The sequence below is a fragment of the Vanessa cardui genome, chromosome 24, assembly GCF_905220365.1.
Source record: "Vanessa cardui chromosome 24, ilVanCard2.1, whole genome shotgun sequence".
Taxonomy (NCBI): Eukaryota; Metazoa; Arthropoda; class Insecta; order Lepidoptera; family Nymphalidae; genus Vanessa; species Vanessa cardui.
Genome location: NC_061146.1, coordinates 3,672,358 through 3,700,181, shown reverse-complemented (window position 1 = coordinate 3,700,181; position 27,824 = coordinate 3,672,358). Strand labels below are relative to the sequence as shown.

At 31.7% G+C, this 27,824-nt stretch overlaps 2 protein-coding genes across 4 annotated transcripts in view; one reads left to right on the top strand and one right to left on the bottom strand.

Moving 5' to 3' along the window:
- The window catches only part of LOC124540118 (inactive dipeptidyl peptidase 10), a 199,087-nt gene extending 194,511 nt beyond the window's left edge, over positions 1–4,576 (bottom strand). The window contains exon 1 of one of the 2 annotated variants that reach the window (XM_047117551.1): positions 4,265–4,576. The gene's annotated coding sequence lies outside the window, so the exon portion shown is untranslated. The remainder of the gene's footprint in view (positions 1–4,264) is intronic. The other variant, XM_047117549.1, reaches the window with a different exon arrangement.
- An 18,003-nt stretch (positions 4,577–22,579) lies between these two features.
- Positions 22,580–25,841, top strand: LOC124540075 (zinc finger protein 93-like). Of its 2 annotated transcripts, XM_047117488.1 has the most exons (3): positions 22,580–22,687; positions 22,797–22,949; positions 23,543–25,841. In XM_047117488.1, exons 2-3 carry the CDS (start codon positions 22,836–22,838, stop codon positions 25,517–25,519), a joined length of 2,091 nt encoding a protein of 696 aa, XP_046973444.1. In that variant the 5' UTR covers positions 22,580–22,687; positions 22,797–22,835; the 3' UTR covers positions 25,520–25,841. The 2 variants fall into 2 exon arrangements, with proteins under 2 accessions (XP_046973444.1, XP_046973445.1); XM_047117489.1 differs by lacking the exon at positions 22,580–22,687 and having other exon boundaries at positions 22,703–22,949.
- Positions 25,842–27,824: the final 1,983 nt, after the last annotated feature.

The following is a 27,824-nucleotide window of genomic DNA, read 5'->3' as shown; positions in this document are numbered from 1 at the left end:
ATCAGGCAGTCATGTTAAATTCTTCGACTACAAATAGTTTGTGCTTTGTACATAAAATATATTTAAAACATAATATCAATGGCTGTAACCAAACATGGTTAAAAATTTGGATGGATTTTATTCCAAGTAAATTGTGAAACAATTTTATTCGTAAAAAATATTTCAAGTACTCAAACCTCAATAAAACTTTTCAGTTATATTAACCCAAATCTATTATTTAGACCAGACACAACACATTTGTTTTAAAAATTATTAGCAATCTCGCCACCGATAGAGCACCCCAGAAACACAATTGCGAATCTCATATCTATAGTTTGGGGCTCAAATCCAAGTAAGCAATAAATTTTCAAGAGTTTCTGTTCCTAGATCTAGTACTCGGTGGTGAAAGAAAACATCATGAGGCAACCTGCATGTAGCGGATAAAAATCTGCCAAATATGTCCCTATAAACTTGAACTGAAGCAGAGTGGGGTAAAATAAACAAAAACCAAGCGTTTTTTCAAAGCAGAAGAGAACGTTTTAGTCCAGCTAGGGGAAATTTACAGACCAAGTCTTGATTGGAAGTTATCTAGTAAACTGTTGATTAATCAACTGATTTTTTTTTTAAATAAATTGTTCGAGATATTAATTACGAGAACTACTAACGATATATCGCCACATATACACATAATAACCGACATAGTCAGCAGAACATTTAGTTACATATCGCAAAAATAAATTGATCTCGTAAAGGAGTATGACAGAAATGTATTTGGTCATTTTTATTTGCTCTAATTAATTTTTGATATTTTCTTGATTGATTGTTGACTATTACTTTTTCCTGGATTTTCTGACTTTTTTATTATAAAGGTAGAACGAGGAAGTGGGCCACCTAATATTACATTACGTGGTCATTACCATAGACTTTAGTAATATGAATCATATTAACCATTCCTTACCTCACCAATGCGTTATCAAGCCTGGGAAGTTCCTTCCTTGATAGTTTAAGGGAGATAAAATTAATAACCTGGGATATTGCTTTTTGATGGTAGAATAGATGTTTTATGCCCAGATAAGCCTACCCAAAGCTATGTCTACTTTTTGTAAAAACAAAAGTAAAAAAAAGCAATTGATTTTTCCTAATCAATAATCAACGTGTGTAAACTGAATATTTAATCTTCAAGCCACGGAATCTACAGATAAAAGGTAATCAATGAATGTACAAGTCACATATATTGTATGTATACGTACAATATGAAATGAAATTACATTAATAATAAAAGCAATATACATTATTAAAAATATATTTTTCACTATTCAACTAACTTCATAATTTCTGTAAAGTAACGCTTGACTAAGCTCACTTAAACCTCCCGCTAGAAAAATAACAAGTAATATGAAGGAATACTTATAAACTTACTAAGCTTACAATATTTCTATTTAAGCTCTAGCGGCACAAGTATATATATATGAGTATATAATGCATACATAATGGATACCTGCTATAAAGAGCTTGTTTTCAATTTCTATATAAAGAACGTTAAATAAAAACCGTACCGTACACTACTCAGACTGTGGTTTAATTGCATTTCGGTTGAAATTTATAGCGACTAGAGAGCCAGCAACAGGGAGGAGGTCGTTTCGCACGCCGCGTTTCCTATAGAGGAAGCAATTACGGCGCACACGAGCCCAGACGCTTTGAGCACACACTTCTTTATGATTTCTGCTTGCCTGTTAACCTATATTTTAGATTGCATAAAAGTTACCTTTATTCCTACGACAAGACTTACAAAAAAAAACTATTCATTCTGGATACACTAAAATTCTTAAGACAAGTTTTCAAAAGATTTTTCAAGACTTTATGGAAAATTTTACTTGGTGGAAGGGCGATGAAAATCGAAATGATACAATGAAAATCGTATTTATATCGAACAAACAGCAATAGCACAATGTTGTGTTTCGATTTGAAGGATGAGTGAGCAAGTGAAACGGGAGGCACGAGGGACACAGAATTTTAGCTCCCAAGGTTAATGGCGCATTGACGATGGTGTTTACTTACTTACAAGTAAGACTTTGAATGAAAAAAATCTTATCAAATATTAATAACAGAATAATTAATTTTAAATTTCTGGTAGCAGTCTCAATAAGCGTAAGTCACTTATAAAGGTATTCCAAAATGGACCTTATAGTTTTCAGGTAAGGTATATATTTAATTGAATAACTTCGTATGTTCTGCATAATAAAGTGAAAAGCATAGTTGTATAGAATCCACTTAAGAACGTCTAACACAAATTTCGACTGAAGCGTTTAAATGCAGTATAGCCGAGGTTGCATAGAAATATTTAAATGTAAACGTTAATACATAGTTTTATGTTATTAAAATATTTCACTAATCTTTATGATATGGAATAATTTTCTTGAGCCGTAGGCTAGGAGCTTATATCATAACGCCGTTTTAATGCAGCTTGGTGGATACTAAAATTTCTTCTATCCCATACAGGTTACATCCACCTTCGACTTTATTCAACGCAGCAAGAGATGTATTATAAACACAGATTAAGCGTATAAAACTTCACCGATACTTAACCGGGCATGAACCCGCAACCTTTTGTTAAAATATACATGTGTACCTCTTAGTACAAATACAGTTACAGTTGAAACAAGGTTTATGTAAAAAATACATTTTTCATTAGATCAATCATTAGATCAAATAAACTATTTTTCGATTGCATGCAAACGTTATGATATAAGAATAGCTTATAGTTTCAAAACATAAAAAAATTATAAATTTATAGATTATATATACTCCTATATTAATATAAGTATAGGTTTTAACTAACTCTAATTAATTTGCAAAAAATAAACCCTTATTGCACAAAGCAACAATCGTTGAAAAAATTAATAGCACAATATATTTATTTGCTACCTTATAACTAAATTAAAACGCAAATAAAGCGTCGTGCGTCAAATACGACAAAATATAATTAAAAGAAAGAATAGAAAAAAAAAATGGGATACCCTAAGCTGGGTATAATAAACTACCATACTTCTATGCTAAGTAAGGGTAAGCAGCTAGTGAAATTATGAGGAAATATTTCCTTCAACCATTTTCAACTACAACACTGTACAGTATGATCCATAATATAAAATATTGATATCCCTACAAGTGGCGCTTACAAAATCAATCAACGTCATATGACGAAAAAGTCTCATTAAGAATGCTTCGTTAATTTCAACTTGAATTAGAGCTCATTAAATACACACGAATTAAATAAAAATTTAAAGGCCAAAAAATTAATTATCAATTATATGCTAATAATTGATACGATTAATTATTGCATACAGACCCGGTTGGTAGGAAAATATTATAAAATCATTTACAATATTTAAATGTTTGAATTTCGAACATTGCCTTCGAAATGTAAAATGGAACTTAAATATTGTACTTGTAAATATATTGACATTAAATAAATAATCTGTGTACTATTATTAAAAAAAAAACTTTTGTATTATTTCAATAGAGTATCAATTACCTTTATTTAAAATAAGCTTGGCACTTTAAAAGATTGTTGGAAAAGATTTATACACTTTTTTTGTTTGCATTTAGCAAATTTTATTGCGTATATAACTGAATAATATATATATTTACAACAAATACAAAATAATTATATCAATAATTCAAAGAACTATATAATTTGCACAAAGAATCCTTATCTAAAACTATGGAAACTCGCAAGATACTATTATCTGGATAATTCATAGTTTTAAATATAACATTTATTCATTATTCCTATTTCTACTTCTTTTTGAAAAAAAAAATATTTAAATAAATAATTGATTCTAAAAAGAGAACAAACTCTTTTTTTGAAATGTTAATATATTCAAATATATATAAATATTTCAAATACCACGACACAAATATACCTATATATAGGTATATATAGTTACTTACGATTTTAATTCATCAATTAAAGCTATAAAATACATGTATAATTATTTATATTATGTTACAAATATTTAATACATTTTTATACAAACTAGTGATGTACATAAAACCGATAATACTAATTAAGATCATCAAGTCCACTTTTAGGTTAGAATAAAATTTCTTTATATTACTATTAACGAAAGAATTGTCTGAGTTTTGTATGAAAAATATAATTTAATTACAGCAAATACTTTTTATTAATATCATTAATTACATATGCAAATTGAACAATTCGAAATACAAAATTAGGTCTACAAATGAATTGGAGATGATAGTAGTCCGCTTAACCTGGACTCACCTTTAAAACAATATACTGCGGTATCCCGGTGTCACTACACTAGCACTTATTAAAACAATTTTTACACTAACTATATATAACTAAGGAAACATCAAACCGAAATAAAAATGGGATTGAGTGATGTGCAACGTCCGATTATTTATCGATATAAATTCGATATATACATAAGTTGATTACCGAGCAGTCTGGGCTCCGGCGACCGACTGAAGCGACTGCGGCCCGTTTTCCCGGCGCTTTCGTTAGTGTTACCCGATTCGGGAAAACTCCCTGTAAAGATTTTTTCTAAGAAACATTCTTAGCATAAATGCTAATCAAGCAAGTGTCAAGATGAAAACAATATGTAACAATAAAATAACCACCTCTAAACTTTAATCTATTTTATAATCCGTAAAGTGTATATAAGTATCTCTATGTACATTTATAAAAATAAATAAACATATTATTATAATATCGTCGACGTTGTAGTTATTATTTTATTTTTATTTAATTATATTTCAATAGTAAATTGTTACAAAAATTGTTAAATATAGAAAAAATGATCAAAAATATAAAATTAAAAGTTTCAATAAATTCCTCAAATTGTTGGTAAATTTTCTTAAAGCGGCCTCGTGACCCCGAATCCTTTGTGCGGTCCACAAACTGTGAACATACCTTTACAGTTCACAGCTTCCAGCATTTTCTGTTTCTCTCACACTCGTATTTGCTCAAATATAACTATCTCTATCTATCTTTTAAACTTATGACAAACTAATGAAGTGAATTAACCTGCTCGCATGGATAACTATTGATATTACGTTAACAACTAACAGTTTAAGGATATCTGATACAAGCCTTAAGGTGTATGTGAAAGTTAATTTGTGAATACAATTCTAACTTATTGTCGTAGTAGTTCATACTCTATAAACTATAAATTTTACAAGACTTTATTGAAAAATTTACTTGGTGGAAGGGCTCTTATTATATAAATAATAAATCCTAAAAATGTGTATTTTTTTAAATGTCAACAGAAATACTTAATTTTTAATTTCTGGCAACAGCGTCAACAATTGTAACAAACGCTTTGATGAATTCGAAATACAAGCACGAATGAGGATAATTAAACAAAGATAACTTTTAATCAAATTAAAAAGAAAGTCAAACTAAGAATCCGTGTGCAGTCAAGTGTATCCTCTAATAATTAAAGATAATATTTAGTAAAATGTCATTAATATTAAGTCTTTATAGGTAATATCAAACAAAAGAGGCACACGATATTTTTTACGTTTTTTTTTTTTGGTAATAGTAGGCAAATAGCAGCCAAGGAACCAATTCAGAGTATTAACCAAGTAGAACCTTCTCAGACAAGACATATGAAAGGCCAACATTGGATCTGAAGTTAGTGCCGATATCTGTAAATTCTTTTACTTTTACTTTTCATATTATGGGTAAAGAATATTTAAAAGTAAAATTTTCAAATATATAATCGATAGCAAATGTACAATTATTTCTATTTTTATCTACTTTTTTTAAATATCTTTTCATGAGTTCAATACAAATCCAAGGACTACTAGATCTTTTGGACTACTAGGATCTTTTGGACGGCCGATATGTTTACTAATAGTTCTTTGTTTCCACTGTTGAATTTGTTAATTTAATTTTTTTTGCGTAATCTGTTTTTATAGTACGTTTTTTATCATAAAGGTAAATGGGCCGTCTCATAGCTATTGGTCGTCACCGCCCATAGACTTCGGCGCTGTGAGAAATATTAACCCATCCTTAAATCGTCAATACACAAGTCCTCTGAGCCTTTAAATACACTCAATTAAAAGGCAAACAAAAAGAAACCAACAATTTTTGTTTGATATTGAGAAGGTCACCAAGTAATTAAAAAGTGAAAATTGAATATATTGCTCACTCCCGTATATATAATTTGTTTATGCGGTGGACATATAAGGATAAATGCATGCTCCTCTTAGCGCACTTCTTGTTATCTTTCATGATAGCAAGAGAGCAATTAATCATCCGGCTTCTTGCTAGCTCAGCTACAGGAGCCATAACCCGTGCATACTACTTCCAGAAGTACTTATGTTCTTACGTTTCAAACATAAACTTCTGAAGCAGGATTGCCTGATCGTGTTTTCGTCTTCTCGACAAAACAGTTTTCTCGGTTAAGTTAATGAGAGTAATAAACATAGATAGATAATGCACCAATAAAACTATTGGTAAACTCGCTAGCAATTGACCATTATACAGAAAAGCGTGTCAATAAAGGTAAAGTATTGACCAAATCATATTATGTGAATATTTATAAAACTAATTTTACATAAAAGTACTCAAATTTGTGGATGTTAAATGTTAATTTTCAATGATGACTACAGATTTATAGTCTTGCAAACAACGCTGAATTGTCATGTAAATAAAAATTGTCTTTATGAGTCACCTCGATCTAAACGACCAAAGAAGAAACCCATTGGGAATATCTGAGTAAGCTGGATGTTTTTATGCCATATGAAAGTTTACAATTCAGCGAGCAATGTGGTTGAATTAGCTCTAACTTAAAAAAAAGAGAAGGCCTAGCAGTAGGAAATTATTTTTATGTAAAAATGTGGTTGCTTTATTCAAGGAGTAAGTGTTCTGCACTATTCAAAGTCGCTTCTCCTTCTCGTGTATTGCGCTTGCAACATGACGCTGATTCCGCTACGTATTGTCACTTTCTGATGCAATTCTGCATCTCAAATAAGTTTACACTTTGGAATTTCTCATCAGATATTCTCCCACCAAACAGATATATTTGTATTCGTTTGTTCCAGTTCTACAAGTTCTACATTTGTTCTATAGGCACAAGGGAAGAAAAAAATATAAGTTACCAAGGTTGGTGGCGTTTCTAAGTTTCTTACAATGATACATAGCAATTTCTACGGCCAGTAACCAGTTACCAATATGCGCTTATATGCGCACAAAAAAAGCTACTATAAAAACTAAATCTCGTTAGTAATATACCAAATAACTAAGATTTGATATAAGATCTGATATTATTGTGTGGGAAAGATGGCTTGTTATATCAAAAATTTTATGTTTTGATATCATAACGACAACCGCTTGTGCCAAATCACATTTCCAGAATTAGCGAGTGATGATTACAAATGAAATGTATGAAAATGTATGTCTTGTATGTGTTATGTTCATAAAGAAATTAAAAACGGTCTGTTTTTTTACATTTCTTGGTGGTAGGGCTTTGTGCAAGCCCGTCCGGGTAGGTACCACCCAATCATCAGTTATTCTATCACCAAATAACAGTACTCAGTATTGTTGTGTTCCGGTTTGAAGGGTGAGTGAGCAAGAGCACTACAGGCACAAGGAACATAACATCTTAGTTCCCAAGGTTGGATGTATATTGATGATGTAAGGAATAGTTAATATTACTTACAGTGTCATTGTCTATGGGTGATAGTGACCACTTACCATCAGGTGGCTCATGTGCTTGTCCGCCAACCCATACCATTAAAAAAAAAACATAATTTCACAAGTGTAAAATTATGTTTTTTTTTTAATAATATTTATATATTAATAGCAGAACCCATTAGACGTGCTGTGTCTATACAAGTAACTGATCTGGCAAAGCCTTTAACCGATCCGCCCCAAAAAAATTTATATGATAAAACGGTTAGAATAACCTTCTCCATGAAATGATACAATGTGGCAACTTTCATGGCGACAGTGGTCAACCGATTTCGATATCTATAAATATAATTCTCAAACTGACATACCGATACCCTTATTTATGTATCAAATCAAAACAAAATAAACTTTATTAAAGTAGGCTTTTAAAAGAACTTTTGAATCGTCATTTCATTATCAATTTAGTGAAGCTACCACCGGTTCGGAAAGTATATTCTACCGAGAATAACCGGCAAGAAACTCAGTAGTTACTGTTTGTCAACATTTAAAATATACAGTCATGATAGTAATACGATAATAATATGAGATAGGACTGGCTAAATTACCATATACATAATAAATGTAAATATTGGACAACATCCCATACATTACTCTGATCCCAATGTAAGTAGCTAAAGCACTTGTATTATGGAAAATCAGAAGAAACGACCAGCACATATAGGTACCACAAACACCCCTAACCAAGGCAACATAGAAAAAAGTGAACTTTTTCTGCATCGACTCGGGAGGGAATCAAACCCGGGACCTCCCAAATCCCAAATAAACCACCCAATTATGTGGAAGTGTCAAGTTCACCGGATCAGTGCCTCAGGGCAGTGATAGAGAAAATGGTTATTCCAACTATTAACACAACTATAACCATAATTCCGTGAAAGGGCTAGGAATATTGGTTTGAACTTTGAACGCCTTAATAACATATATGTAACGTACGACACAACTTAAATGTAACATCGGCAAAATCAATAAAACCGATTACTGCCGATTTATACAACCAATAGAAATAGCTCCCTATCGCGCCATTCGACGCTATTTGTCGCTATAGATTCTCGCGTCAGTTCAACATGAGAAAGCAAGTGCATGTAAATCGACGTTTCAAATCGACGAATATATTATCTATATTATATTAGTAGATCATATGATATTTACAAGTTATTACGTTTGTGTAAAGATCATATTCACATAAGAAATAATAGTAGGTATATATTGATAATTTGGGATAGCGTAGATTTGATCGGATTTAAAAATGTTGCCGATGCTACATCTAATTGTTGTCGTATTATATTTATATATTTATTTTAACCTCAATACAGTAAGTGTGTGCTGCATGTGGAGGTTATTGCCCATAATCGCCACGCTGGGCAGGCGGGTTGGCGATCGTAGGGCGTAGCTTCTCGCACCGGTGACGCTGCTGCCCGTCACCGGCCTGTGGTATTTAGCTACGCCTATTATGTTGATGGTTATACCGCCATCAGTCGGTACAGTAAGTACGTAATACAAAGAACTGGTGCTTAGCTTATATTTTATATAGGGAAGTACCGTTAGACGTACGAAATTTCCACCCATGTAACCAGGCCATCATAAAACATCAGGATTACTAAGAGTCAGTATCTGGTCTTATCGGTATTAAATTATAATTATTCACATAGAATTTAGTAACACATAGTTTTAAAATTGATGCATATATTTTGTAACTAAATATGTTCAAACTTCGATATTATAAGCGTATTTATTTTCAAACCCATTTAGGTCATTACACAGAGATTAATTACTCCTTTGACTCTGCATTGCGGATAAGTATGTAGTTTTGAATGGAAATATTATCGCTTTAATTACATTTCTAAAATTTGGATTCAGTAAAATATTATGATACATGGAGGTAGAGCTCTTTGCTGCCATGTGTACATTAATTTAATGATCCTTTCTCCAATCTTCATGAACTCTTTAGTTACTGTATGTTTTAAATGTAAATGAGACGTCGTTCAGATATTAAATTAAAGATAGTTGATATGTTAAAAAGTAACGTTATTATCTTATACTTCAAATAGCGTAAGTCATTTTTTTATCTCAGTGATTACGGGACGATAGATGCACAAACAAAAATCGGTTATGGTCACATTTTGAAGAGCTCCAGAGTAAATGTGTAGAAAAAAATAGGGGATTCTTTATTACAGTTTACTAAATTGTTTTGATTTAACTGAGAATTAACTTTAGAGAGCGAACCAGTTACAGCGTGGTGCTACTAAAAAATGAAAAACGTAAACATAATTAAAATAAATTCTTAACCACAAACTCTAAGTCTAACTGAAACAATGTATTCTATTTGACACTACAAAAATCATTTAAAGAGGTTTCATCAATTTGGAGCCAAATATAGATCAATTTACAATGAAATAAAAATTACAAAGGGAAAACATGTCATAGCTTTCGAAAAACAACGCTAACACTATTTAATTATTAATTATTGTTATAATTAGTGACATACAAATTTACATTCTTATTTAGTACCTGTATAGTACATGAAACTAAAACTGTGCTGTAATTATTTTAAAAAATATACCTACCAGGACTCCATACAATGTAAGATGTAATCAAGTTTAACTACTAAATATTTAATGTTCCGAGCTGCTTCCCACTAGTAGTGAAGTAAAATGAAGATTGGAGCTGGCTGTAATTACGTTGCCTTGCCGTTCTGTGCGCCTGGTGGCTACTTGTTTAAAGAGGAAAATCACAATGAAAAAAAAAACGATTATGGCTTGTAAAAGATGGTTTTAAAATATAATTATGTAAATAAATATTTTTATTAAAAGTCACTAACTAATATTGATTTTAAGAAAACAAGAAAAAATTAATTTATTCAATGAATAGGAAGTTTTTCCTTTTTAAAAGATTACATTGTATTGTTTGAAGTTTTAGTGTATCAGATTATTTATCTGTCAATTTTTTTTTTTCATAAAAACTCCCGAGACCACGCGGTGGTGTGATCGGTCGCAGCCTGCGCCTCGCGTCCCGTACCCCTCAAGTGTTTATGTATAAGTTGATACTGTCATTGCGTGGCTACAAGGGAGACAGCTGAAAATCAGCAGAGGGATAAAAATCCCTCATAGCCTGAGCTGTCTCCTTTTGACTGCACACAAGTTTTATATTCATTATATTTCTTTTTTCTTTATTATTATATCTTTCTTTGATTACGTTGTTTTTATATCCATTTTTGTATATATTTTTTTCTTTATATGTGTGTGTTTCTTTCTTCTTTCTTTCTTTCAAATTTATGAAATCATAGAAATTTCTCTCATTTATAGATTTTTCACGCACGGCGCTTTATATTATTATTGGCGTGCATTAGATAAATGCCGTAAGAAGCTTTAATTGCTAAAAACCCTACCACCAAATAAATAAAAAACACATGCTAGTTTTGTCTAATACTACAACGACTACAACAACAAACTTTTAATTTAAAAGTTTTATATATTTAATAAACAAAAAGCTTTAAGTCTGTGCTAAGCCCAAAGTAATGTACTAAGAGGTTTCACTTAACAGTATAAACAAAGATTAAAGAACAAATATAATTACAATTAAGTACTCTACCTCATTTTTAATAAACATAATAGCTTGCCACTGGTGTAAGCCTGGTATAAAAAAGTAGGTATATTTTTGTTGTACATATACCATTTCATGAAAACCTTCTCGAGTGAATTTTTGCTTTTCAATGCATTTTCTTCTTCTTAATTTTCTAGTCAGATTATTTTTTTAAACATAATTGCAGTTCTATTTGAGTGTATAGAAGGCTGAAAAATTAAGCAGAACAATGTATTGATTATATTATCCAAGGTACTATCGTAAAGTAAAAAAAAAGTAAAGTAACAGCCTGTAAATTTCCCACTGCTGGGACGAGGCCTCCTCTTCCATTAAGGAGAGGGTTTGGAATATATTCCACAACGCTGTTCCAATTCGGGTTGGTGGAATGCACATGTGGCAGAATTTCGATGAAATTAGACACATGCAGGTTTCCTCACGATGTTTTCCTTCACCGCCGAGAACGAGATGAATTATAAACACAAATTTATTTATTTATTTATTTATTAAGATCCTCCAGGAGTAAATACATAAATTAAGCACATATATATTGTGGTGCTTGCCTGGGTTTCAACCCGCAATCATCGGTTAAGATGAACGCGTTCTAACCACTAGGCCATTTCAGCTCAATACTATCGTGCTAATCACAATTGATACATCATACAAGTTTAAAGAAAATGCTGTAGAAAATTCGGGATTGTTCCAGATAAGTAGATAGATGGTATCGTTTACTTAGCAATGACCTTGTAATACAGTCGACCCCTCGTCGGAGCTACTATAAAAATGAACAAAAAGACGACTATTCCCTTATTTATACACCATCAACATATTTAAAACGAACTCCAGCCTTTGTTCGCATAAACGTTTGACAAGCTAATGAAGTTTTTAGATGATCTAAAAATATATTATTTTACTTTTCAAACCAAATAGTATCAAAAATAAAATACGTATTCATTGAATATATTTACATACATATAAACATTTTTTTTTGTTCAAATAAAATTACTACAATCGGAAACTAGTCTGAGAACCTGAGAACCGATAAAGCCCAACTTAACAACAGAAGTCTAAGTATTTATTTGCTTACAGCTTTCTAGTTTATTAAAATTCCTGGAGAAAATTGACGTAGCCTATAGTCGTATTATCGACGATGAAGCAGTTATATGTTAACATTTACAAATAAAAATATAGTATCCTATACTGTAGAAAGATGATAAAACTTAAACAAAGTAAAGAAATGCAACACAATTATTTATATTATTGTCTAAGCAAATTACGTTAACATCAGTAATGCGCCATTGAGCTATCAATGGCGCATTACTGATGTTTACTGAAGTACCAAGATCCTGCGAGTCTTCTCTTGCTTGTTTTTTTTTTTATATAAATCATAATCTATGGTAAAGTAAGAAATAGTTAAGAAGCATGCTAGTGAGTTATGCAACACATTTGCGACTTGCACTATACACAAAAAAACTCCTAAACATATGATCTATGTCCGGCAATTTTTGGGGCATTTATAGGTCATTGCGCTGAATATATGTACATATTACTTGCTGTATTAAAAACACCTCGTCTTGTTTAATATAATACAGCGGAATAGTCTCGCAAAATATAATAAAAGCGACAAACGAAAACCAACTATAATATTTCATTTAAATTGAATATAAAAAATACAATTTTCAACTTTCATTGAATATTAATGAAGGTGATTTACCGACTCTGAGCTCTCTCATTCGAAATTTGAATTTCAAAATCTATGAGGAATATTTTTCAATCCCTTTTAAATTATTTGTTTCTCTTTCTTTTCATTTGAATAATTTTGGGATTCGAATTTCGAATATAGAAACTTACATCCGTTACGTCGAAATATTACAAAAAAATTTGAAATGTAATGATGATTAATAATCTGAGCAAACAAAAGGTTTGCTCAGCCTTCAAAGAGGGAATCCTACAGTTAGAAATAATTTTGTCTTTTTGTTATATATGGCAGTTACTTTGCGCATAATATATCCCTTCAGCAAAGAACTTCGAAGCAAAAGATCTCTTATAAGATTTACTGCAGTTTAGAAATTATACATCACACTTTATGTCCACTGAAAACTTCAGATTTTCTGAAATTCGGCTGTTTAATCAACCTGTGCTCTTCACTATGACTCATATAGGAAGCTCTGTGTAAGATGAAGAACTGTACAAGTGTAACATATAGACCGCGTTCCAACGTTGACATGCAAAGTCAAACTGATATAAAAGACTCTGGAAATTGTCCGAAGAAATGAAGACAAAGGCAATGTCAAATCAGGACCCCCCAGGTCTATTCCCATCAAAGGGCAAAATAGTGACGATGATGATCCAACGAAGGACTTATCTGTTTTATTCCTCATCACCCAATCAAAAAATATTTGCTAGTTGGAAGAAATAGAAACTGCCACTTCGACGTCAGTTTACAAGAAATTACGCTGCAAACAGATACATGGATTGATAACGTACTGCTGGCACACATTGTACATCATACATCTTGAAAATTGACCTATATATTAGGTTAGATAGTAAAAATCACAAGATGAATTTGGTATTGAATTTTACACGCAAATTCCGCTTTTATCCCAATGGTAATAGTGAAGTTATTTACATGTTCAATGAAATATCTAGAAAGTAAGTCTTTTTCATTCCGACTTCTATAAAGTATGCAATGCCTTATCGCTGTAACAAGACTTTGTTATATATTGTAAAGATTTTATATAAATCAATAATGAAAATGAACAAAGACTTTATTATCAGTGATAAAATATAGATTTTCATAAGGTTATGAAAAGACCAAAAGATTTATGCTTAGTTGGAAAATAAAGGCGTAATATTGATAATCTTGGCAAAAGTAGCCAAGTGTGAGTGTCACTCGAGGAAAATAGATTCCGTACAAAGCAATCGTTTTCGATACGCTTACGATCGCTTGAGAAAATAAACTAATAATAAATTACATAAAACTTCGCACAGGGTACGATTTGTTTATTTTTTGTGAAGTCACTATTCCTTATATATTTAATTTACGAGATTTTTTTTAAGTAGGTACATCTAAAGAAATATTTTTATCAGAAGCTTAAAGAATATTACAAGATATTTCAGTAGGATTATTGTGCTTAGCAATTCGTCATACATCTTCATCGTCTTTCAACGTCACAAAGACTATTAATTAAAAAAACCACACGGCGGAACGAAGCCTCTTTGTGTTGCTTAATTGGAATTGTGACAGCTATTCCTACCTTGTCACGATACAGTAGCAAATGTATATAATTGTATTTCTATGAATGTTATTATTCATTAAAAAAATATTTTTTTAGAAAAAAAACGGGCTCCATTACAAATTGGGAAAAACAGCTTTGTAAATCTGTTTACTTGAAAAGAGCAACTTCGCGAGTTTCTTACTGTTGCTTCTCACTGAAGACTGCTTTCCGAAACGATGATAGTGTTTAAATATTGTCTATTCGAAAACCAGTCATTAAAAAAGTTGAATAAAAAAAATGAATTTACGCGATACTAGGGTCGTCCTGACCGATTTGAGTACACCTATGGGAGCGTACTCATTTCATCGCTCTCATAATCCGACCTGATAACATATACAACAGTGCTAGAAATAATTTAGGGGATGTACCGAACGATTTCCGTTCCTCAGAATGCGGCACGGACTGAGGCTGAACGGTATATCCAACTCCAAGATTGAGCTACTAATGACAACAAGTAAATTACAAAGAAAATTCATAATATTTTTGTCAACACTTTTAGACTACACCACAATGTATGACAAAATTACAGCCTGTACTCTCGTATATCCACTTCTTCTCATTCATGAAATTATAAATCTTAAAAGACCACTTGAATAGTCAAATTATAATCCAATAAAGTAGAATCCGTTAAAATACAGCGTTACATTTAGTAGCTGTTATTTTCTAACTAAGTTTTTTTTTTATTTTGAAAAAGATTCGGTAGATTTTATTTCTTAATAAAAATAACAGTAAGTAGGTGTATTAACCACGAGCGAAAGGAAAATCACGTGTCTTGCTTCGAAATCTCTCAGGATGGATGTTTTGTACTCGGACATATATCCCTTGAACAATTTGTCTTTCTTGTCTTGAGTTATTTGAAGCTTCGACTATGTTTTATTCTGTAACAAACATTTCTGTTTCAAGAATCACTATTTTTGTTTTTTTTTTATAGTATAGGTTGGCGGACGGACCTGATGGTGGAGTGGTCACCATCACCCATAGACAATGACGCTGTAAGAAATATTAACTATTCCTTACATCGTCAATGTGCCACCAACCTTGGGAACTAAGATGTTATGTCCTTTGTTCCCGTAGTTACACTGGCTCACTCACCCTTCAAACCGGAACACAACAATACTGAGTACTGTTATTTGGCGGTAGAATAACTGATGAGTGGATGGTACCTACCCAGACGGGCTTGCACAAAGCCCTACCACCAAGTTATTATTTTTAGTGTTTGCTTAGGATAACTCTTGTTAAATTACAATCAAAATTTGTGTTGAAGCTAACTTTACAGACACAAATATAGAACGTTTGAAAGAATATTAGTACACTAAAGTGTCATGTGAGCTTAGTATAGCTGACTCTATCGACCTCATCCCAAATGAAGGTACGATCTCCTAAGAGACATCTTAAGGATTAACGTTATTCGGAATTCGATGCCTGACATGGCACAAATGTCAAGGTTGACCCTAATACCGATTCTCCATCACCTCCCAGATAATTCATAAATTCAAATAATTTGTAAAAAAAATACAATGCATATGCAATACACCTTGTATAGATGAAAAAAAGCAAATAAACTAATAGAAGGTAACTGTACGGACTATTATTTTGTAAAATGACGATTCAATAGTGATTATAAAAGCCTACTTGAATAAAATATATTTTGATTGATTTGATTTGTTGAATCTATAAACTTACTACTGTTAAACAAAAATACGTTATAAGAAAATAAATAATATATAGTTTTATCAAAACACAACTGATGAACTACAATTTAACTTTAAAAAAAAGCGCCATTCACGGGAGTTATCAGTTATCACCAACGCAAGCAGATTTCCTCAAGAATTTTCTTCATCACAAACAGGCAACTAGGCAAATTATAAACACATGAAACTCAAACTTTTTTTAAGATATCTCAACTAATATATTTTATACATGTCATATTAACCTACAAATAACGGTATACATCGATAGAAATAATCTGAACTGTTACACTATTCCTTTCTTACAATAAACCGAAATAAGAATGAATAGCATTTCGATCGCGTAAACATATTAAAATTGCCCGTCAGTTTCAGACGAGAACGTTTATAATAAACACTAAGAAAACAGTATCGATTTTCGTTCAACTCCAACCAATCATTCTGTTGAATAAGTAATAGCGAACGAGAATTCAGACGCTTACAGCAATTTAGGCGGAATATTTTCATAAAAGCTATACATCGTTTATATAAAAATATGTATCTCGTTTTCTACATTCGTAATATAAACCTAGATAATTCAATAAATGAACGAATGTAGATTTATGTGGTCAGGATTATAACTGAACTATATATATATATATATATATATATATATAATTCACATACAACAACAACAACAACAGCCTGTAAATTCCCACTGCTGGGCTAAAGGCCTCCTCTCCCTTTTGAGGAGAAGGTTTGGAACTTATTCCACCACGCTGTTCCAATGCGGGTTGGTGGAATGCACATGTGGCAGAATTTCTATGAAATTTGTCACATGCAGGTTTTCCGCGATGTTTTCCTTCGCCGCTGAGCACGAGATGAATTATAAAGACAAATTAAGCACATGAAACAGCGGTGCTTGCCTGGGTTTGAACCCGCAATCATCGGTTAAGATGCACGCGTTCTAACCACTGGGCCACCTCGACTCAATCAACTAATTCACATAAGTGATACGATTTATTTGTGGGCAAAACCCGTGGTACAACTAGTTAAGTAAAAAAAAACAAATGGATAGAAACAATTGCCTTTTTTAATGTGATTGGTTTTTTAACTTATTTTAGAACATATTTTATTTTAGACCATAAGCAGAACAAAGATCTTCAAAATGAAATACGTTAGTATTTTGTTTGTGCATTTATTTTGCACAATAATTAAATGTTTTACGTAACTTTAACACTTTAATTATATATTCGGGTATATTTGAATTAAAAAACAATTGTAGCGTTTATTTTTAACAGAAAATAAAAATTTAAGCCCTTAACCTTAAAGTCAAGCATTTAATATTCTTTACCCAGGAATGCTAGAAAAGAAAAAAGTGTGTGTATTCATATAATAATACATACCTAAATATAATATGTTTGTCTACTTTTATGTTATATGTAACAAATCATTATAATAAACTTATATAAAAATCTTCAGTACGTGTACTGAACTACTAAACGGTTCCACCGATTTCAATAATTTTTATATTTGTGTGTGTATCCTTTGTTGTTTGAGAAGTAAATAAAATTCTTATCCCGTAAGAAATGGAGACAGGCAGCAAGTATTTAAAGAGTATATATAAGAGATAGTGAATGTATCTTATACATAATTTACTTATAAATTTTTTATGGTTAAAATTCGAAAAATAATTTATTATTTTGACAATCCCTTCATCGATATAAATACCAGCCATGTAACCCACACTCTCGGGGCTAGAACCTAAATATTTTATACATTCAGTTATTTTGTAAAACGTTCATTATTCCTAAGGATTTATACATAAATAATAAAACAAACCAACTTATCATGTCTGTAAAACTAGCGACCCCGGCTTCGCACAGGTGCAGTACTGATACTAAATATACTACAGAATTTGTTTATTTACGACATCACAGTAGAAACTTCTAACATTTTCAGTGTTTCTTTACTATATTGACTATGTGTTAGTTACAAAAACCTTGCTATCGAATCACCTATTCAAAAAAAACACATTCAAATATGCTGTGTAATTTTAAAGATCTAAGCTTACATAGGGACAGACAGCGGTGACCGACTTAGTTTAACACTATGTAATGATAATCACTTGCTTTCTAATCTTTTATATCGTAAAACTAAGCTAAGTCTGAACAAACACAAAACATGGCCGCACTTGGGTAGATCAACAATATAGTATTATTATTAGCAACAGAGATCTTGTTACTTACTCATTACCTAAACTTGTTAGCAGAGACTTACAAATGTACCTCCTTTAGGCTTAAATTATATGTAGTCTTTTCCAACCAGAGGATGACAAAAGCCAAATAAACAACATTTGACAGTGATGCAATATCATTAGCTGTTTAAATAATCTATCTTATTCATTATGGATTAGCGAATAAATAGCATTATGAACGCCGATGGAACTATTCTCAACAACAACAGCTTATAAATTCCCACTGCTGGGCTCAAGGCCTCCTCTCCCTTTGAGGAGAAGGTTTGGAACATATTCCACCACGCTGTTCCAATGCGGCTTGGTGGAATACACATGTGGCAGAATTTCTTTGAAATTTGTCAAATGCAGGTTTCCTCACGATGTTTTCTTTCACCGCTGAGTACGAGATGAATTATAAAGACAAATTAAGCACATGAATCAGTGGTGCTTGCCTGGGTTTGAACCCGCAATCATCGGTTAAGATGCACGCGTTCTAACCACTGCGCTATCTCGACTCAACTATTCTCAGAACTTTGCAAATAACACTTTAGTAGATACGTGTAGTTTATTGGAATAGTGTTATATTATAAATAAAGATATAATAGTCAAAAATTATAGTGTACAAAATAGCTGAGCTATTGGCAAATCGCGTGTCCATAATCCATTTCCAAATGGAATAAAATGTGCGTTATATTTCTTAACAAACAAAAAAAAAACAATAGATAAAGAAGTGCAATTTACAATTAAATATGTACTAAACTTATACGAAATAGATGTAAAACTTTGAGTATGATAAGTTATCAATTTGCTCAATCGGCTCAGTGGAAGCCCTTTCCAGTTCAAGTAATTTTATCAAGAATCCAGAAACAGCAACGTCCAAACAATACCTCTATATAACATAGCTATTATATAAACCTTATGTACATTATAAATAATAACTAAACGTGAGCGTGTATATGGTCGACATAACGTCTCGTCTTTGCGGTCGCCGGTTCACACCGCTCGGGATAATCCTGCAATACACGAATTAAGCTGATAGTATTATAATAACAAACAGTACTTGCCTTTGTTTATAAACGATCTTACTGACGAAACGTTGAATGAAAATAATTGATATATCTAACTTATATGTCGAATTAAGTTTCTTTTTATTTTAATTTTCGAAGACTTTTTTGTTTAGTTGATTTATTTTTTGTTTTAAGTTGGTATACGCATTGCACTATGTTTGTGTCGCGTTAAGTTGGTAATGAGTCAGGAGTCCAGATTAAGCATTAAAAATCATCAGTACCGTCATCGTCTCAGTGGGACTGAAAAGGGATGCCTCACACATCTTACGTGGTTTCGTTCTATTGACTTGTGAATTATGGTTTCTGTTACATTAATTTAAAAGACGAATCTAAGCTATGTTATATACTTTTGGACGCGCACTTTGTTATGTCATTGTATTCATAGATGATTCATAGAAAAAATATCGGTGTTTCCTTGACAAACGCTGCAAAGAATATAACGGATACGTTATAACTTTATTACTTATTTGTTTTTTATTATTTTAAGATTCGATTTAAAAATGGAATGAACATGACAATAAATTTTTCCAGTGTAAATTAAAATACTGTTCAGAAACGACCAAAACATTTATTAACATTCAGAAAACACATTTTAACTTATAAACCAATATATGTATATGTACATACAATGCAATACTCGATGAATGCTGAAGTAACCAATCGATTACGACCTACTTTTTATTGTTGTATTGAAAATGCAAACACGTGCGAGACTAATGACATAATCTGTTTAATAGTTAGAAAAGCTTGCTAAATAAAAACTATTAAAGAATAATTAATCAAACAGTCTGTAAAGGTTCCACAGCTGGGCAAAGGTATCTTCTGTCTAAGAGAAAGTTTGTAGATTCGATTTTGCATCATTATAGAGTGATTAATTTATTATTTATATCATCCAGGAGTCGAAATGGCCCAGTGGTTAGAACGCGTGCATCTTAACCGATGATTGCGGGTTCAAGCCCAGGCAAGCACCACTATATAGGTACATGTGCTTAATTTGTCTTTATAATTCATATCGTGCTCAGCGGTAAAGGAAAACATCGTGAGGAAACCTGCATGTGACAAATTTCATAGAAATTCTGCCACATGTGTATTCCACCAACCCGCATTGGAACAGCATGGTGGAATATGTTCCAAAACCTTCTCCTCAAAGGGAGAGGAGGCCTTTAGCCCAGCAGTGGGAATTTACAGGCTGTTGTTGTATCATCCAGATAGTGGTACTTTACAAATAAGCACATAAAAAATTAAGTGATAATCTAACACGCGCCTCCTCCTTAGGCCTCCTTATGCTAAATGGCTTTAATATTACAATATTCAAATAAAGTTTACCTTTATATGTATGATTGAATGCTCACAATAGTTATCTTTCCTGGCATATGTTAATAGCAACTATAAGTTCTCGAATGTATTTCACGCAAGAGCGGTACCATTTTTATTGGTTAAGTGTCGTTTTTAGCCATCGCCACTGGCACTGCAAAATCTACGTAAACTACTTCGCACACCATTGCGACAACAAATACTTCATTTGTTTTTTATTTATATCGTAGTCAGCAGAATATTTTAATCGATGTAAATGTCAAATGAGCAGAAAAGTCTGATAATAAGTGGTCGGCATTGTCAGTAGGTATTTCTAGAAAAAATTCGCTTTAATGTTATAAATCAAGACCGATAGTAGAGAACTAACGTTTTCTTTGCCCTGATTGAATAGTCCCTTCGGTCCATGCGCCCTACGATAAGGGCCCTTTATACGATTAATATTTATTGTATTTGTATAACGTTCTGCACCTGGCTAGTGAATAAAGTACGTAGACTCAATTTAATCAATAAAATGATATTCAATAGATTTAAAAAAAAAGCGTAATGTATTATGTCGTAATGGAAATATTATAAGATTCTTTCTATTTGATTAAAACATCAGTTATCACTGGAGAGAAATTTATATTTCACTCATTACCTAGCAACTCTTTAAAAATATGTAATAATCGTTTGTTTTTTTTTGTAGAATTATATCCGGCCTGATAATCAGCAAAAAAAGACATTAATACTGTACTTATATTGTAATTATAATAATGCAATAAAAAGGCCAAGTTAAAATGTGGACATTACAACCTAAATCCTGACATTTTAGGCCCCGTATTTTAGCGAGCCGCCTAATAAATCTCGTATTATTTCATTCACGGTGCCTTGCGGTCAGGCTTACCCTTTGTATTTTACATTCCGACAAAAATGTTCTAGATGTTGACTCAGATGTAGGTACGAAATTCCTTTGTAATTAAAACTTTTTGACACGTTAATTTCGCGGTATGTTGTAATTTAATAATTTATTCGTTTATTTAAGAATAATTATAATTATGAAACAAATTTAGGATAAATATAAAATAAACTTCAAAAAGAAAAAATAAAAACTCTGGACGTAATATGGTATTTATGTGTTTTAAAAACTATCTTAACATTCGTAATTAAAAACATACTTTATAGCATATTAATATAATATCATCCTAGATAGGGTCATTACTTGGAGTAAATACATAAGTAATTGACAAAAATATAGAACCCTTGTGGATCTAACGTATTATAATAATTTATTACAAAATCTAATAAAAACCTTGAAAAGTTACTTCGTATACAGCGACATCTACCATATCATATGCGAACTGTTTCGAAAATTAGCAAATAACTAATGTCATAGATTTAAAAAAAAATGATAAAAAATCTAATAAACTTCGAACTTATTTTTAAAGAATAGAATCCAAATATAGGTATATGATTCGAAACTTTAATACTGGAACTATCAGAATTAGAACCAAAATACTGAGTAATTATTTCGCTATAGTAGAAATGCCAACCTAAAAAGAAGAAAAAGTCAAATATAGCACTTACAACAAGTTTTAAAGATATATTTGTTTCAGAATTTAAATAAAGTAGAATAATTTATACTCGTAATACTAAAATAATATATTAAAACCCAGAATTCTACTATAGTATAGCAAATAACATTCAATTCATTTTACAATTAAACTTTTTCAATGTTGCTATCCTTATCTTTCCCCACAACGCGTCGAACAGTAACATGGCGCAACATCCGCTCCAATTATTGTCGCGTGTGCTGCCGCCATTTTGATACGCTCTCTTGTCTATAATTTTGAATAGATCGTCTTTATGGCAAGGTCCGTAGATAATTTTACTCTTTGGATACCTACTTTATTGTGCTCTCTGATAACTTATAAACAACTGTCAAAACAATGAAGATAATTCCACGGTTTATATATTTTCCAGGTTTTCCTGGCGGGATAATTATGTATACAACATTTTAAAATGGAATCTTGGTCCGATTTGTGCCGATGCTGTCTGTCTCCCGATTCTGAGGTGTCACTTTTTGATACCGAAGAAAATGTAAGGGAAAAGTTTTTGGAAATTACAACAATTGAGGTAAGATTTATAAATAATATTTGATATAAACTGTAAAATATTTACTTAATAATGTAAAATAATCCTATATGTAACCGACGCAGTTGACAAGTTATCAGTAATTCATAAGGGAAAGATTTTTATCATTGATTAAATTTCAATATTGCCGCTAAACAGAGTTTATACTTACTACTTTTAAATTAATAGTGTAACAGTTAACTATAAAAAAGTTATATTAGATGAAAAATATATATTCACAACCTGTAAAGGCAGAATAAAGTGTCATGTACTTTTAAGATTGAGAAAGATCAAAACTTAGAGGACTATAACCTAAATATAATTAAATAAGTAATTAATAATTATTGTAATCATATTGTATGTACGCAATATGTATATGATATGTAATTCACATTATACAGAAATAAACAAGTTCTTTTATCACAAAACATACTTTATTATTCTATTACTAAATAAATAGGTCAATTCTAAAAGAAAGTATAATCTATGTATTCTATCTAATAATTAATAAAGAGAGTAACAATGAAATAATAAAATTAAGTATTTAATTTTAACTTTGCATAATTTAGTAAGTTTAAACTTTTTTACTATTTCAGGTTCAAGAGGATGATGGCCTACCACAAAAGCTGTGTGGTGATTGCTTCACCCTTATGACCACAGCTTACCAATTTCGCACACAATGTATGAAAGTAGACAAGGAACTAAAACTGCAATTAAATACATTAATAACTCACAGCAAAGATGAAGAATTTTCACAAATAGAAACACAACTTAAAGCAAGCGAAGATATGACCATAGAAGATATTGCAAAAGAGTCTATGAAGAAGCTAGAATCAATCATTAAAAAGGAACCAAACGACAGTGATGATGATTACTACTATGTTGTTGTAGTTGATAATCAAAAAGATCAAAGTGAAAAGTCTGATGATGAAAGAAGCAGAGACCTGGTGATAGAATCAATATCGAAAGATGAACCTGAAAATCAAGCTGCACAAAACCAGGAGGACCGAGATTTTGAAAATACAATAGATTCATTTCTTGTTTCTAATCCAAAAGTACCTACCGATGTACCTGCAACTATATTAGAAAATGAAGAAGAAGAACAGGATAATGGTGATCAATTTGATGAAAGTATGAATGTGGATGATGTCAATGAAATACACAATAGGGATTTGGCTGTAATTGAAGATCAAGAGAGACCTCATGAGTTCACAGTTCCTCTTTCTGGAGAAATGTTGAAAAGTCTGCCAAATGCTAAGAATTTTATCAAAATACTCACTCCTTCGGGCACAGAAAGAACTATCCTCCTTAAAAGCGATGATGGTATTAAGTATGTCACAGACCCTCTATCTCTTAAAATGGAAGATGGGGATTCAATGTCACAAGAAGTAATTTTATATGAAGGGGATGATTCTCCTCAATTTCAATTAGTTAAGTGCGACGGGTCAGAGCTGGTTATAGAGTATGCTGATGATAGCCAAATAGCAACTGTGCTTCAACAAGAAGATGGAACATTCCTCTGTGATTGCGGCGAACAGTTTGATGATTTGGATAATTGTGAGAAACATCAATACAAGCATAATCCAGCAGGTGATCATTTATGTAACCTATGCGGCAAAGGTTTCGAAACAGCCGAAATATTAACGGGACATATGCTCCTTCACAGTAATCCAGTAGGACTTCTAGTTACATGTCCATTTTGTAATCAAAATATAAAACGCAACACTCTCACCCAACACATCAAATACGTACATAATAGTAAACCCCAATGTAATGTATGCTCAAAAACATTTGCAAATCAAAATAATTTGAAACGCCATATGATGATTCATAGCGGTATAAAAGACTTTGAATGTGACATCTGCCATAAGAGATTCCATCAAAAAATCACAATGCAGACCCATCGACTAACGCACATTAACCCATTCACATGCAGTCAATGTGGTATCAAGTTTGAAAATAAATCCGAATTATCATCACATAGGGGATCAGATGAGTGTTCAAAGTCACGAATAATGAAAGTTAAAGAGGAACTCATGAAGACAGTCAAACAGGAAGTAACAACTAATTTTGGCAAATTGTTAGGCTATGCATGTTCATTGTGCAAAAAGATGTTTTCGGTAGAATCAGCATTGGAACAGCATGTGGAAAGTACCCATATTGTTGAATCTGAAGGCCAAAATGCTGAGAAGAATTTAAAGAAGACTACTAAAAGGTTTGAATGCTGTATTTGTGGCAAGGGATGTGCCAGTCAAGCAATGTTGATAATGCATGAAAGAGTTCACACAAATGAACGACCATTTCCATGTCAGCTCTGTTCATTACGTTTCAAGACAAAGACTCATTTAAGAACTCATCAACTCACTCATACACGTGAAAAGAAATTTGGTTGTTCAGTCTGTATGAAATTTTTTGCTTTGAAAGGTAATTTAGTTGTTCATTTACGCACTCATACTGGAGAGCGTCCATATGTATGTTCCATCTGTGGCGATGCATATATTGATTCTAAATATTTGAAGAAGCACAAGTTGAAAAAACATTCAATTGACAATGTACCGTGGGACAAGTACTAATTACTCTTCATAATAAGTGAGATGGTGGATCCTACCACAATCTAGTGATATTTGTTATTTATCAAGATATTGCAGAACAGTGGGATATATAAAAACTGATAATGTAGTAAATAACATCTTTTTTCAATATTTAATTATTTAGTATCAAGAAATTTTACTGTACACTTTTAGCAAGACATAATGGGTATCATTTTGGTTAAATTATGTAAAAAGTTTGCATTAAAATGTCATCATCGAAAACTGTATATATATTTTTATAAGGCAGTCTATAAGATTTGCACTAGAGTTTATAGTAAATAAATTTTAAGCAATGTGGTTTTTATTGTTATTTTTATTTTTTTTCACCAAATCAAAATCGAAAAGAGGAGATAGATGAAAATCAATTATGTCCATCAAAGGATGTCTGGCTCTTAATTTTTTGTGATTGAAGAATCAGTCATGAAATTATTCAATAAATACAATTTTCGTAATATATAATAATAAAAAAGAGCAGTAAACAGTCTGTAACTATAACAGATATTACACATAAAATAGCTGCTATTCCGTAGACCGTATATTATATTCATTCATATTTACGAAATAATTCATTAGACTAAAATATAGTTTGAACGCCATCTATTGGGTTGTGATTAAAACACAATTTTCAAAACGAAAACCTATAAACCACGGTTTAATGCTACTCAATAATAGATGGCCTTATTCCAAGTTTTGGATTATTTGGCTAATATGATTAAAAATGAACGTGAGAAATTTTCTTTTTGATACAAAAACGTGATATTATCTATAATATTCTTGTTACTAATTACTTCATTACACCGAATAAATTACATATATCTAAATAAAAATATATTATTAAAAAAAGGTGAAAGACTTAGCCGAAAAGAAATAAATTTTAAATTGATAAGTTTAGCGATTTAAATATTGATCTTGGTATGCATTTCTTTAGTTGCATTTTAAAACTCGTTACATAACTAAATCTAAGTATCAAAGAGTCTGACTATCAAGATTATCTAAATTTGAATATCTATTTTGAAAATATTTTTTTCTTTACTCTATATATTCTATAATCAAATCGAAATAAATGTTTTTCCATAGTTGAGAAAAAAAATATTAGTGATGTGACTTTACTAGTTTAGGAGTGATGTGACTAATGTAAAAAAAAAACACATGACAGACAGAGTGAAGGATATTTCATCCCGTCACATACGCGTCATGGAGCTTAACATAGTCACAATAAGTACTAAGCGATCATAAACATTGCAGAGATAATATGGAATGCGTGTGAGTTCAAAGTAAATATACAACTCTTGCTTGTTTCATTTACTCGCCATGAATTTATTGTGAAGACAGTCTCAAAATACTTGTCATCCTTGTCACTCTTTGTAGTTTGTAACACATTATAATGTTTGTTATATCATACTTATATTAATTTTAGAAGTCTACTTTTTTAAAAATATCTAATCGATGTTTAATTAGTTTCCTATAATGTTATTGCTTGCAACCAATAATATGCATGAAAACTTGCATGTATATAATGTCTTCATCATTTAACATTTTTGGATTATTGAATTATCAACAGCCGTAAATAAAAACATCGTTTTCTTAGGAAAATATTTATAGGTATATTCTCGATATGTTTACACTTTCGATGAACATTGGTTTACGTCAAACAGCCATACAGTCTCGTCGTGTTCTTTTACAAAGGGCGAGTGAACTAGTGTAACTACAGTACTCTACAGACACAAAGGTCATAAGATCTTAGTTCCCAAGATTGGTGAGAGCAGGAATGATTAATTTCTTGGAGTGTCTAATAGTAGTGATGACCCCTTATCACGAGGCCCATTTGCCAGTTCGCCGCTCTATGAGTTAAAAAAAGATCGATTTTAGAATACTCAATATATTATATGCACAGTCTGATAGGCGCAACTAGGTCACTTAAACCGCGACGAATCACGCTTCACAATTACCATATGTCATCTTTGCATACCATAAGTCTAAACATGTCGCCTTCGAAGATGATTACGTACATTTACAAGATACATCGAACATTTCCGTGAACCGCAAGAATTCTGAAATACATTAATAAATACCTACGCATGTTGTTGCTACCTATCTACCGGCCTACCGCGTAGAAGACATTATCGCGAGCTTTCAACAGCTAATAGTGTCGTCGCGTGACTGGAGTGTTGTTGTTGAGCTGCGTGTGTGTGTGTGTGTGTGTGTGTGTGTAGCAATGATACAATCAAGCGGCTGCGGAGCGGCTCACTAATGCGTCCCGTCGCCGCTTCGCTCCAGCCGCATACCG

Excerpts from the sequence above, each read along its gene's own strand:
- LOC124540075 (XM_047117488.1), top strand. The coding sequence starts at position 22,836 with ATGGAATCTTGGTCCGATTTGTGCCGATGCTGTCTGTCTCCCGATTCT. Across the intron at positions 22,950-23,542 it reads TGGAAATTACAACAATTGAG|GTTCAAGAGGATGATGGCCT; the intron begins GTAAGATTTATA and ends TTACTATTTCAG.